The 13,360-nt window shown below is 45.2% G+C and overlaps 1 protein-coding gene across 8 annotated transcripts in view; it reads right to left on the reverse strand.

The window, feature by feature from the left end:
- Positions 1–1,895: 1,895 nt before the first annotated feature.
- Positions 1,896–13,360, reverse strand: part of ATP11C (ATPase phospholipid transporting 11C) — a 58,572-nt gene continuing 47,107 nt past the window's right edge. The window contains exons 26-32 of one of the 8 annotated variants that reach the window (XR_011329521.1): positions 13,334–13,349; positions 12,763–12,828; positions 11,823–11,926; positions 10,200–10,353; positions 7,728–7,818; positions 6,699–6,794; positions 5,424–5,462 (exon numbers count right to left, since the gene is read on the reverse strand). Coding sequence is in view for 5 of the 8 variants with exons in the window: in XM_069811479.1 (XP_069667580.1) it covers positions 5,346–5,462; positions 10,200–10,353; positions 11,823–11,926; positions 12,763–12,828 (441 nt within the window). In the remaining 3 variants the exon portion in view is untranslated. Of the gene's footprint in view, positions 5,463–6,698; positions 6,795–7,727; positions 7,819–10,199; positions 10,354–11,822; positions 11,927–12,762; positions 12,829–13,333; positions 13,350–13,360 lie in introns of all 8 variants that reach the window. The other 7 variants (XR_011329523.1, XM_069811480.1, XR_011329522.1 and 4 more) reach the window with 7 other exon arrangements.

A 13,360-nucleotide genomic window follows, 5' to 3' on the forward strand; every position in this document is an offset into this window, starting at 1 on the left:
CTGCCATGGGGAGCAGCCGCTTGGTCTTCCATGCCCAAACTCCAATGGGCAAAACGGGCCAGAAGGGCTTTAGTTTTTTTTTTTTTAGGGTGGTGCTGAGAACTGGAAAAACAGAGCTGGCTAAACGTAGTTTGGAGTCAAGCTGATGTTGAAGGGAATTGCTCACCTCTGGAATAAGCATAGCGACATCAAAGTACTTGTGCAGGAGAGTAGTTAAGCTCTGGTTGGTTTTCATAAACAGGGTTTTTAGGAGGATTTCATGAGCACAAGGCAGCATCAGCCCCAATCCGGGGCTGCCAGCCAGCGCGGGGTCTCTCCAAGCTGGTCCAGGAGGAGCAGAGCCTCCGCAGCCCGGCAGAAATCCCGGCCCCACTGAAGGCAGTTAAGGCTGCACCGATTCCAGCAGGACCAGGACTTCACGTCACCTGCTATGTCAATGTGAACAAGAGAAAGGACTCCTCTCTGCTCTCCCACTCTCACTTTTTCTCTGCGTCAGTCAGACCTGCCTTATTTATTGTTGCAACCCCCGGTTTTGGAAGGGAACACGCACGCAGATGCACACACGCCCTTTCTCCAGGCCACAGCGTATTTTCCAGCTTAGCAGGTTATCCCCAGACGTGTGAAGATTTAAGCAGCAAACCCCAATCCCAGCAGCGAGGATGCTGCGGTCGCCATCTCCTCCTGCCCTGGCTGCAGGGGAACAGGGAGGGACGGGGACACCGCGACCCCCCCCCGCCTGCCAGGAGCCCTCACACCAACAGCCTGACCTTTAAAAAAATTGCTGTCCTTGTTAAAAACCACCTTACACAGTGACATCGCTTCTCCTTCCTAACATGAAGGGTTACACAGGCATTTTAAATGCTAATTCGGCGCTTTTTGAAATACCGGGTGACCCGCACCGTCTTACATTTACTACTTTTGTCCTGTCAGCCTGGGTAGCCAGCTCGGAGTAAAACCCTTTCCAGCTCTTCAGATGATTTTCACTATCACTCACTGAGGCTATGAAGATTCTCAATGCATGTATCTGGTTTCCAATAGTACAAGCTGCTTCTTAAAGGTTATAGTTTGTTTTAAATAGCACAGCCATCTGTCCTCTGGTGGCTGATGGGAGCTGAAGAAATCGAGGCAGCCAAACCAGAATTTTTCAAACTGTCAGTTTTTCATTACAAACATTTTGGTTTGAATCAGACCCATGTCCTAAAAAAAAAAAAAAAAAAAAAAATTAAGTCAATGTATTTTTTCTTGTGTATTATACAAACACTGTGAGTCTTGCTTTAACAGTTTTGATGCGTTGCTGGAATTTCATCAGTGCAAATATCTGGCCTGAACTTCACCAGCTCCAGGAACTTTACAAACCACAGAATAATCCTCACTTGTGTGCTTCTAGGCTTTGAACTAAAAAAGCCCCACTTATTACAGGTAGCCACGACACACAGAACCAATCCACAGCATTAAGAAAAACTCTTCATGCACATATGGAAGTTGGGCACATGAACCTGCTTTTTTTTTTACCCAGTTCCTAAATGTCAGCTAAAGCTCAGAGTTCAACTTTTCTACAAAGGTAAATTGATTTATTCACTTAATTCACAGGACTCACTTTCTTAATTTGACATTATTTTTGAGGCAAACAGGTTTAGAGCACGTAGGCCAGCTACGTGCAGCAGCTGTTACCAGCAGAATTGCTAATACCTTGCTGGAAAAATAAAAATATATGAGAAGCAACCAGTATTTCCTTAGGCAAACGCTGCTCCACATCAGAGAACCAAGTATGGCCTTGCTGGCATCATCTACCCCCCAGGGAAAATGCTGATGGTCCCCCTAGTACAGCCTTGGAAAAGCCCACATTATAAACTATTCCCTAGGAGCATCCAAGGAGACAAGACAGACAACAAATATATATTAATCAGAACAACATACCAAAGTTTATTGATTACTTCAAACAAAAGTTTCTGTAATGAAAAAAGAGCAAGTTGCATTCATAAAAGGCAACATTCACATTCAATTTCTTTTATATAAAGCAACATAAATGTATAAAATTGCATTTAAGTGAAAAAAACGTAAGGTTGCAGTCCTTTTTTTTTTTTTTTTTTACAAGAAGCTGAAAATGTATCTTCTCATTGCCTGTATATAATTTACACTTTCTATATACTACATGTTTTTTAAAAAAAATCTGTAGCTGGGAAATTGGATAAATGGTGCAGTACTAGGTAAGTTTTTCAACTGTGTGTATACAAATTCAATTTTAAGCTTTTACGCAATTCCAAGTCATTTATAATATTCTCATAACGATTAGGATTAGTTTTTGAAAAGTAGCTATGACTATACCAAGTTCCTCCATTATCGCATAACAGTTTTAGAGGGAATCTTAATTACGTTTTTTATCTTTCAGTGTCACTAGCCAGTGATTAAACTTCAACGAATTATTATGAAAAAACCCAGCCTTTTTTCCTTCAAGTTTTTCCACCGATAAGCCTGTACTGACCTTTTAGCTGACTAACGAGCACTGTAACAGTGCAGCGCGTATTATGGTACATGAACAACAACCACAGCATCACTGTCAGATTACTGCCACTTCAGCATCCTGCTGGCTTATACCTTACAGTTACTACCACCGCTTTTTCTTCCCTTCTCTAACCCCAGAAGGGGTCTCCTGTTTCCCCTGATTTCACCACTCATCCACAGCAATAGGAATTTCACTTCTGGCATTGCTGAATGATGTGGATCAGCTCTTCTGCAGGTCCAGGGCAGCCCGGCTGTCCTGGCATCCCCAGCACTACACCAGTGCACTAGCTGAAGATCCAAGCTCAAGAAAACCTGCATTTTCCCCAAAGAGCCGCTATTCAAGACACGTCACATTAATTCCAACCAGCTTTTCAGCACGCGTGCCTTGGGTTTGAATGTACAGCTATTGCAATGGCTTGCTCCATCCTGAGACGGGACACTTGGAAATGGGAAGATTTGGTTCTTAGAAGGCTCCGTCTTAAAACAGACTCCAGAAATTAGCCCGTTTAAGTGGCTTTATTTGGACAGTTCACACATACATGGCAAGCTTTGCTCTGTTCCCACTGACGTCATCAGCAAAACCTCCAGCTGAATTTCACGGGAACAGACTTTGACCCTAAGAGTAGAGTAGGACACAAAACAAACTGAGAAGCAAGGTGTCAGGCTTGGGACCATTTGGGCTCGGAATGGTTTTGAATCACAGGAATTAGGCATTTCAGCGCCCGCATTTTAAAGGTTATGTAAACACAAGTCAGCAACTGTATATTTAAGGAGAAAGGTTAGATTTGGCATATAGAGCATATCTTCATTGTATTCATCGCATACTCGATCTGTAGGCACCACATTTTAGCAAGAAAAGTTGAGAATGGGACAAGGTCTGCAAGTTGAATTCTAGGTCCATGAAATGAACTAGGAAAAGGGGAAAAAAAAAAAAGGAGAAAAAAAAAAAGCTTTGCCCATGGGACACATGCTGGAAGTGCAGCTCCTTACTTGCATGCAGCAAGGAGTCGAGCCGCGGTTGCTAACACGGTGCTAACACACACCACTTGCGTTGAGGCCAGTGCAGCGTATATAATACAGTGGTCCTGTCCATACGTCCCCTCCCATGCTGGGTGGTATAAGAGCAGCCACCGGGCATAGGGACTGCACACACCCCTTTCCCACTTGGGTAAGGCCCATCGCAAAGTCCTTAATGATGCACGCTAAAATTTGCCTGCAGCTGATCCACGTCCTGCTTCCACCAGAGTCGAAGACAGACCTCAGAGGTGGCAGCCAGAGAGCAAGATTCGATTCTTCTGAAAATTAATAGTCCACCGTTAGCAAAATTTGATGAAGGGAATGTTCTATCTAGTCCCAAGTTGTTGTTTCTTTGCCTGTAAATGACACAAAGCCTGAGCAAGCGGGAGCCAAACCCAGCCGCAGCATAGAGCTCGTTACTTCTGAAATGAGACTTAAACGCTTCTTGCAGTAGTTCCTCTGCACCGCTCTGCAGAGCACCAGGGCCAGGGGCAGTCAGCAGGAGGGGGGACCTTCACACCAGACAGCAGTGGCACACAGGGTGCTCCGTCACTGCTTATGACTTAAAGCAACAAAAAAAGCTGCTTTTTCCACATATGAAGTATCAGAGGGAAAAAAAAAAAAATACGGAGAGTCAGGCATCTCACCTCTGCTGTGTGCAACCTAAAGAGAAAAGTTCCCATGACCATGGTACAGGTAGATTTAAAAAGAACATGCCAATTTAAAAATGAAATAAAAGTGTAAAATGAAATCAGGTTCATGTTTTCCTTTTATTTTTAAACCGGCTTCTTTTTTCTTAGTGCAAATAACTCAAGATGCAGTTTTATATGCCTGCAAGTTTACAGGCACAGCCCGTGTCCCTGGGATCATCCAAGGACCACACTGTCGCTCAGGCCTTTAAAGTGTTGAAGCAACTGCACAGCGCAGTAACGTAAGCACAACCACAGGAACCCGGGCAAAACGGCTGAAAGTCTGGCACAGCCCAACTTTTGAGATTCTTTCCTCCCCCACAAAAGCTTCCTTCCTTCGCCAACAGCCGCAACACGAGGGAAAACGACCTTCTCTTCACGCTCCATCAGGAATAAACCCACCAGCAAACCGGCTGCGGGAGGATGCTCAGGCGCTTCCCAGCACTGCGGGTCTCCGCACGGATACCACGGCTGCGGAGGGAACGCAGACCGCTTCCAGCCGTACCCAGAGGAGGGATACGCGACTGAAGGCTTTGCACCGTCGGTGAAGATTTCTCCCGAGTTTTCAAGTATTTCTGCCGCACGTGCCTGGCAACCCAACGCTGGGAGGGGGCAGCCCCCCGCCGAGGGGTCGCAGCCCCAGCACCACCAGAGATGCTCGCAGGGCTGCATCCAGCCTTCTGCGTTGAGAGGAGCAGGCTTTCTTTCCCCGGTGCCTTTGGGGAGCTGGAAGGGACTGGTTTGGGGTTTAAAGTCTGTGCTACTTCTTTGGTCAGGCAGAGCAAGAGACTTCAGCAGCTCTCCGCTGCTCTCGGACAGACCTGCAGCGGGCAGAGGAAGCCCCCGTGTGAAATGGGGCTGGCATTGCTCTCTTGCACTTCAATTCATGCTGTTTTGGATGAATTCCTAAAGATGCTTTCTCAGCCTCCAACAACGTCGAATTCTGCAGAATTTTTTGGGGGAGGGGTGGGGAAGCCACAAGCCCGAAGACAAACAGGTACCGTGGGGCCAGTGCCCTGGCTACTGCTTTATCAGCATGGCTGCTTACTGTACTTGGCAATATTAAAAAGAACTGTTAGGTTAAAACCATGGTTTTTTCCTACAGCGTGACAATACGCAGTGTTTGTATGGAGCACTTTAAAGTATCCTGAGAGGATATGTTTCTGCCAGATTAGTAACAGCATCTTCAGTCTTCACATAACCATTCTCTATACGTTTGTATGAGACTAATATAGGCAGATCAAAGGGGTCAGTCTGCAAAAATCAGAAGGAAAAATGCACATGTATTGCAATTATTACATTCCCAAACTCAGAAAGCTTTTTCTCTATTATTTTTAGAAAAAATACTTAACATTTTATAGAAGAATGATTAGACCACAATAAAAGTGCCAAATTTCATTCACAACCAAGGAACAAATAATAAGATGATAAATTAATTTGCACAATCTGCAAAATGCCGTATAAAGTCTAAAAGTGGCATCTGCTTCACTGTCCCCTGCAGCTTCCATTCTGCCCCAGTCCAGCCGCTTCCTGCACCAGTCTGCACCAGTATATGGTAGTGGAGAGCACCACCTAACGTCTGCAGGGAAGGAACAGCCACTCAGCTTGCCAGCAACGCCCAGGCAAGCAGAAACCCGGATTTATGCCAGACACATTTGGAGCTCTGGCAAGCCTGGCTGTTGGACCTGCCATTCCGATTAAACTGATTTCTTTAGAAGCAGGTGTGGGTACAAAGGTAGGAGAGATTTGCAGAGAATTTGCAGTTTTGTGTTTGCAGCAGACACCACACAGCTATGTAACATCTTACTAAAAGTGAAATTGTGAATTTAATTAGGCACTTTTACTTTTTTATTCTGCTATCAGCTTACTACGATGTTTAAAATCAAGTAAACTTGCGCTAGGATGCTCTCTGTGTGCGTATATACATACGGACACAGAGACATGCCTGCTGTATTGTATGTTGACATACATAGACAAGTACACATATTTAGTTTCAATCTATGCAGATGAATTAAAATGTACTTATTTCTATCTGACAGAAGAGCATGCACCCTAGAAAAAGATATTTTGGTACAATTCAGATGCAATACTGGAATCATTTTAATAGCTGAGATTTGAATACTTCACTGTAAATACATCAGCGTTAGCTTTTATAACCACTGTTAGTACGATTCACTGACTGCATTCTCAGATTAAATTTTCTGTTAACATTAGACTAAAATATCAGTTATATTGAAAGATTTGTTTACATACTGCAAAATATTTCAGTTTGAGAGAATCTGTACACACATGGGATTCTGAAGAGGTTGGATAGCACAACGTCCCCAAATTAAAATGCATCCCAAGCATTGCATCTCCATTCCACAAGGACAGGTGCCCCACACCGATAGTCAAAAGGATTACAAGAACCACAGTTTAATTGGTTTGGAGAGGTTACATTTGGTTAATCGATGCCTTTTAAAACCATCCCAACTCCTTTGGACAGGGTACCTGTTACAACACATTAGACTCATCTGAGAATGTTCTTAAAAGAAGTGGTCTGACAGAAGGTCTGGCCGACAATGAATCAGGTGCCTTCCTGCTGCTCTGCAACAGCGAGGCAAAGAGACTTATAGCACACGCGACGCTTGCCCCTGCCTAACGGTCGAACAACGTAGATACACACACACACCCCCACACCTTTTTACAGCTGAGTCCTATCATAAGGGATGTAGCAATACATACTCCCTAGATAACACAGTGATTAATACTGGCTGGGTTTTGCAGTGCAGGAGGCACAGAGGGTATTCAGAAACCAGCCCTGGTTCCTGAAACGGTTAACTTCAGGCTTGGGGGTTTATGCTACAGGTGCTTTTGAGGGAGGAGGAAGCCATCCTTGATCTCCACATAACTGGCATTTTTCAAATAGCGAGTAATAGTGGAGATCTGCAGTGAAACCAAACGCTAGGGACGTGTTTTCAAGGAACACTGGGCTGTGGGGTAGCCCCGCCATCCCCACAGTGGGCAAGTCCAAGACTAATCCCTTGTTGGGAGGGTTGAGTGCAGTGGCTTATTCACTTGTACAAACAGCACCGGTAGCACTAACGCGTGGGATGGACTGGGCAAGAGGGGCACTTGGGGAGCTCCTCCTAGATCAAACAAGCCTGAGCTGTTTGCCAAATCATCCAGAAGACAATTAAAATCGAGTCCACTTTGTCCCACGCTTTAGACAAGTTTGTATCTGGTCCATAAACACACAAAACTACAGCAGGGAAGAGTGTAACCAGCACCAGCCGCGTCCACCTCACTTGGACATCGCCAGCACGACCAGCTCACCCACCTGAGGTGCGGCAGGAGACCAAAGGGGAAGAGACAGATGAAATATTTAAGCAAAAGATTTAAATTAAAGCAAGGGGGGGGGGGGGAAGCAGGGCTCTGCTGGGTCAGCAAATCTAAACAGGGGTTTTCAGGAGTTAGGCGTTAGAAGGAGGAAAAAAGCAATAGAGCAAGCAACACATAGTGACTCAGAAAGGAAATCACCTTATTCACTCCAAGAAAAGCTGTGATTGCTGGAAGTTTGAGAAAGCATGAAGATAGTGGATGTTCCTGAGGAAGGAAGGCGCTTCGTTACCTAGTTCACAACAGCACAAGAGACAGAAAATTGCAGTACAAGAAAGAGAAAGGCAGAAACCAAGGAAAACACAAATGCGCCTTGCAGGTTAAAGAAAACCAACACAACCAAAACACCAAACCAAAAAACACCAAAGCATTTCCACACAGAAAATTTAATAAAGACTGAGCAGAGCTGACAGGCTGGGTTATAGGGAACTTGGGGTGAAACCTGGTCCTGTTGAGGTCAAGGGCAAACACCCATCGACCTGGCCTCAGTCCATCCTCCCCTTCCAGAAGTGACCCTCAGCTCTCAAGTCAGGGGTTCAGGCACCTAAATACCATCCCTAATCTTGTTTTTAATTTAATGCTCCCCCTGGGAAACTGATGTTTGGTGTTTTTTTAATATTAAGGTCAGGATTCTCAGAAAGCGTCTAGATCTGAAATCATCTACCTGGTCTTAGATGCCTTTACAAATGAGGTGACTCACTTCAGTGTCTGACCGCTGACACAGACATCTAAAGCTGGTATCTGCTTCAGGCACTTTATAAAGCTCTTACTCAAAATGTACATTTAAATATGGCTCAGCCTGTGTCTAGTTTGGTATGCACATATGAAGAGACTTTTCCTAGTTGAGACTCACTTTGCTTTGCTAAACGATTTCACAAGAGCCTTTTTTTAATGCATATAAAGCACTCTTGAAACCAAGTATTGCATGGGGGAATGGATCTTCTAGCCAACAGCTGAAGGCAAAAATGGGTCACCTCTCAGGGGAGCTGAGCTGGGGCTCAGAAACCCTCAGATCACCCTGCCAGGTCACTGTCCTTGAACTGTCCTATGTCCACAGTTGAAAGCAATTTGCTCCCAACCTATTCAATAGGGGTGTCAAGCTAGAAACTATTAAATCATACTCAACTGGAATAAATTACACGAAGCCTCAAAGAATTCAACCATACTTCTTTTACAATCTCTCTTGCTTTCAACTTTAATGGTTTGGGTTTCTGGTTTTTTTTTTTGTCTTGCAGACATGCGTTTTACTTCACTGATACTATGCCAAAATTGTATTTCAAATGTTATGGCAGGGGAAAACCTTTACTACTTCATTAGATTTTTTTTTTTTTAATCGAGATAATAATCATTTATAAATAAGGACCAAAGATAACAAGTTATCCCAGGTGAGGAAAGCACGCTGAAACCTCATGGGATACCAGAGCTTCAAGGAGAGAAGCCTGGTTTGAATCTCAGTATTGGGAAGGTCATCCCATGGTTTCCTGGGACACAGTCGGACCAGCTGAGCACCAGTCTGCTAGTACCACGCTGCTGGTCCGGGGCACAGCAGAAGCCACTTCTGCACGCTGCTGCTACCTCTGCGCTGGCCAAATCCTGCAGCCGTGCTGCCAGGCAGAGCGACGGCTGGCTCTAGCCACCCTGGCACCCTGGCCAAACCCAGTCTGCCAGCATCTGCTGGGTATGGACGGGGTGGGGGGCGACCCCGTGCCAGCAGCGCTGGCCCCTGTCCCTTTGGCCGTGCCCCAAGGACATGCAAACATCATAGCCAGAGGCCGGGGCCAGCTGGCAATATGCTGTGTGCTGACCAGAGGCAGGACTTGCTGATGGTGGAGGGGGAAAGAGAGGGGCTGCAGGAGGGAGGGAAGGCGCAAGGAGCGGCGGAGGGCGAGCAGGGGCTGCCCAGGGTGGGGGACAGTGCTGCAGGGGTGTTCAGCACCTCTGGGCAAGCAGAGAGCAAGGGGCAGGGTGGTTGTTTTGGCACAGTGTGAGTTGTGAGCCCAGCAGCGCCGGCATTCACCATTTGCAGGAGTGACAAAGAAAACGTTTCGGAGATGGTTTACACTTCTAAAACAAGCCCCCCTCCCCAGCAGCAGAGGGAAGTTGTCAGGTTTCTTAACAGCTTTCAAGGAGAGCTAGACACTGCAGGCTAACGCCATGGTACGAGCTCTCGGTTATTAAGGGGGGTGGGCAGATGTGACAAGACTTGACCCTGTTCCCCCTGCACCAGCACCTGAGAACATACCCAAGGGGAACATTGTAGACACCTTCTTTGACATAAAAAGCAGCAGCTTTTTTTCAGGACATGATATGGTGGGTTTGATGATCAGTTCAGGTTGGAAAAGGGTTACTGTACTTTTATAAGAGAGGGCAGGTTTCCATCCAGTGAAGGCAACTAAGGAAAGGCACGGATTGAGTCTCTCCTCACTACAGATCTAGGCAGTATTTTTAGATGAGCTTCTTGACATTTCTGGCATGTGAAAGAGCAAGATGAGGCTCTAGAAAGCCTTCCTCAAGATACAAGTGGTATGCAGTACTGTTACGGGTTCATCTCGTGCTTAAGATTAAGAGAGGTCTTCCTAAAAATACAGTGCGATACACCATCTTGTTCCTTACCTGATGATTTTTCTCTTTTATATTTTTTAAAACTATTAGAAGAATTTCTGGGAAAAGGCTGATAAAGATCAGGAGGATTATTGCCAGCCACGTGGAAACAGAAGTCAGCATATGGGCAAATACAAAATACATTCTTTGCTGCTTCAGGAAAGGCCTGAAAAAGAAAAGATACACATAAATTCTGGTTAATACAACTCTCCCAAGAAGGTGAGAATCAAAGGCAGATTCAGATCAAACTGTTACCAGTAATGCCTCCCTTTCAGATGGAGATGGATACAGCCTGCACAGAAACACACTGTCCATCCTTCTCCCAACACATCTCCTGTCTTCAACTGTACTAGTTCTGGAGGACTGTCCTGTCACCTTATACGATGTATTTTGCATCTTCCACATCTGTTTCACTTTGGGACGGGGAGTGGTTTGAATTTTGCTACTATCACCAATTTTGCTACTATCACTGAGAGATAAATTATTCACCTTATTAAAACCCACATAATTTTATTTCAACTTTGGACTTTGCTATAGCTTCTGGTTTGTTTTTGATGGTGGAAATCCAGAGACTCCTGGTCCCAATAGGTTATTTGCCTCTTCCTCCCTCCCTTGATGGAGGGGAACTGACAGCTGCTTGTGAAAAATGCCTCACATAACTGATGACAAGGATCCCAAAGCAGTTGTTGCTTAGCATTAACTCAAAAATATTGAGCTATGCAAGTTAAACACACCAGGAGAAAACACACATTTCAGCAGAGAGATCTGGCTAGATCAGAGATCTGTATCTGTTGGTTAGGAACACTGAAGAGTTAAACAAAGCCTGGGACCCTCAATTAAAATATTTACATCAGTTCCACATCTTTATTAGCAGGCTGCTGGGTCAAGGATCTAGCCAATAATCTGTGGCACTAGCCCATGGGAAAGCAAAGCTGTAAAATGGGAGATACTGCAAACGTCAACATGAACACCTACTCCAGCATGGGAAACAGAAAACTAATATTTGTAATGTACTATTGCTTGCCTGCTTTTGCAAGACATTAAGCCTAAAATGCTGGTTGCACTCAAATCAATGAGAATTTCTTCTCCTACTCAGATCCAAGATTTCAGTAGCAGGATCTGCGCTTTCTCCTGCTTATTTCTTCTTCTGAAGCTGCCCCAGAGTGCTGGGTCCTCTTGCTTTGCCATCTGCCTCGTCTGTTCCTTCCTTCTGTATCACTGGGTTTCTTTCCACCATCAATTTTTCATTCCTTTTCCATCCACATGCACAAACAGATCCTGAAATATTTACCCCAGAACCTCCCAAAAAAGACAAGGGCCTCAGCACCAGAAATGACCCTGCAGGAAGAAAAGCAAACCACATCTTGCCAAAGCCGAGCACCCTGGATGGCAATCAGGCTATCAGACCTCTTCAAACATCATGCAGCAGCCCTCTTCCAGCACTGGCTTTTAGTAGGCATTGGATGGAGATATCCCTTCCCTCCCCGGTAGAGAAAGGAGCATGGTTGCACACACCTTGCCATCCTTAAATCTCTGGATAGCCCGAACGAGGGGATGGTGCAGCTACATCCCCTGCAAAGCCAGTGCCGGGCATTCCCCTAAGAAAGCACCGTGAAAAGAAGAGAAGATACTTGCCAAATGACTCCTCCCCAAAAGAATGAGAAAAACACGTAGAAGGCAAGGGAGCCCCAAATCACAAAGTGGTTCATCCACGTCCAGAATCGGGTATCTAATGCTAGCTGTGTGATTAAAGAGAGACACAAAAAACAGGCATTAGATGCAGAGTGTATTTGACTGTATTTATATGAAATTTCAGACTGCTTTTACAGTAAGGTTGAAGGTTCTCCTAACAGCTACCCCTCCGGGTATGTGCACCAGGGAGAATATTTTCAGTATCTACAGGTTGGCACAATGTCAACAAGGAAACAGTGAGTTTCTAATTGTAACTGACACTTTTTAATAGAATAAATTTGATGCAACCTCTGATGCTACAGGGAAGAAATGTCTAAAGGTTACAAGGGCTGTAAAATTGCCTCCTGCCACCACCTGCTGTCCTGAACTAAACATAACAGACCTTTTGTAAGGTCTTATGCAAACTGTTCTTTCTGGAAAGCTCTGTGAAACAGAGCAGATTTGCTCTTATTATTTGACAGATGTGCTTTTGTTTTATCCCTCGGGTGCTTAGGGGTAGCTGAAACGAGGTGGACAAACCCAAGTTGTCTATTGTCCCTCTCCTCTTGCTGGAACTGAATGCCAAGGGGTGAAAGCGTGGGGAAAAGTCAACCAAAACCAACTGGAGTTCTCAAAAGAGGGCAAAAAATAGGAAAACTATTTAACCAAAACAAAACATAAACACTTATAGACCAGCACAGCCCAGGAATACAGACCACAGACTACACAAAGGACAGTGGTCAATAAGCAAGTTTTGCCTCTACGGAATAGGAGAGGATTTAAGTGTGGTGGGAAACATATTCAGAGAAACTTCATCTTTAACACATTTACTGCCCGATTTTACAGCACATGCACTGGAAAATGACTGCAATAAGCAACTGAAAAAAGGAAGGAAGATCCTAACCTTCAGGGTGACGGTGAACACCAGCACGGTGAAAACAATCGTCCCAAAGGTCCAATTCCCAAAAACCTGAAAAACACGTTACGCTGCCACAGGCGTCTCGGTCCATCTCCTTGGAGAGGCACAGAAACGATGATGAGGACAGGGGTGCAAGCAGGGACCGGAGGGGAAGGACAGGATGGAGCGACTGCTACGGGGGATTGATGCTCGGAGAGGCATCGGGCACCCCGCAAGACTCGCCGCCCACTATGCTACCCCGTGCCATGCAGTGCCACACAGATGGGTGACCCAGAGTTGGGACGGTGACAGGTACAACCTCCTACTAACAGCAATGTCGATCGAGGATACAAGTCATTGGACCACCTGTATTTCATGATTTCTTGGTAATTTACTCAGTTTCTGCTTTCTCGCAACACCTCTGCTCATAGTCTCGTTTTAGTCCCATTTGCAGAATGCACCAATGGGTATTTTTTCATCTGGTTTGGTTTGCAGATACTAGTGACTATGCACAACAAAGAAAAGCAGATACTGTATATAAATCCAAATGATGGCAATGAATGGGAGGGATGCTTACCAAAGGCTGTCAAGATCTGAATGCATA

Source organism: Haliaeetus albicilla, chromosome 23 (genome assembly GCF_947461875.1).
Source record: "Haliaeetus albicilla chromosome 23, bHalAlb1.1, whole genome shotgun sequence".
Classification (NCBI taxonomy): domain Eukaryota; kingdom Metazoa; phylum Chordata; class Aves; order Accipitriformes; family Accipitridae; genus Haliaeetus; species Haliaeetus albicilla.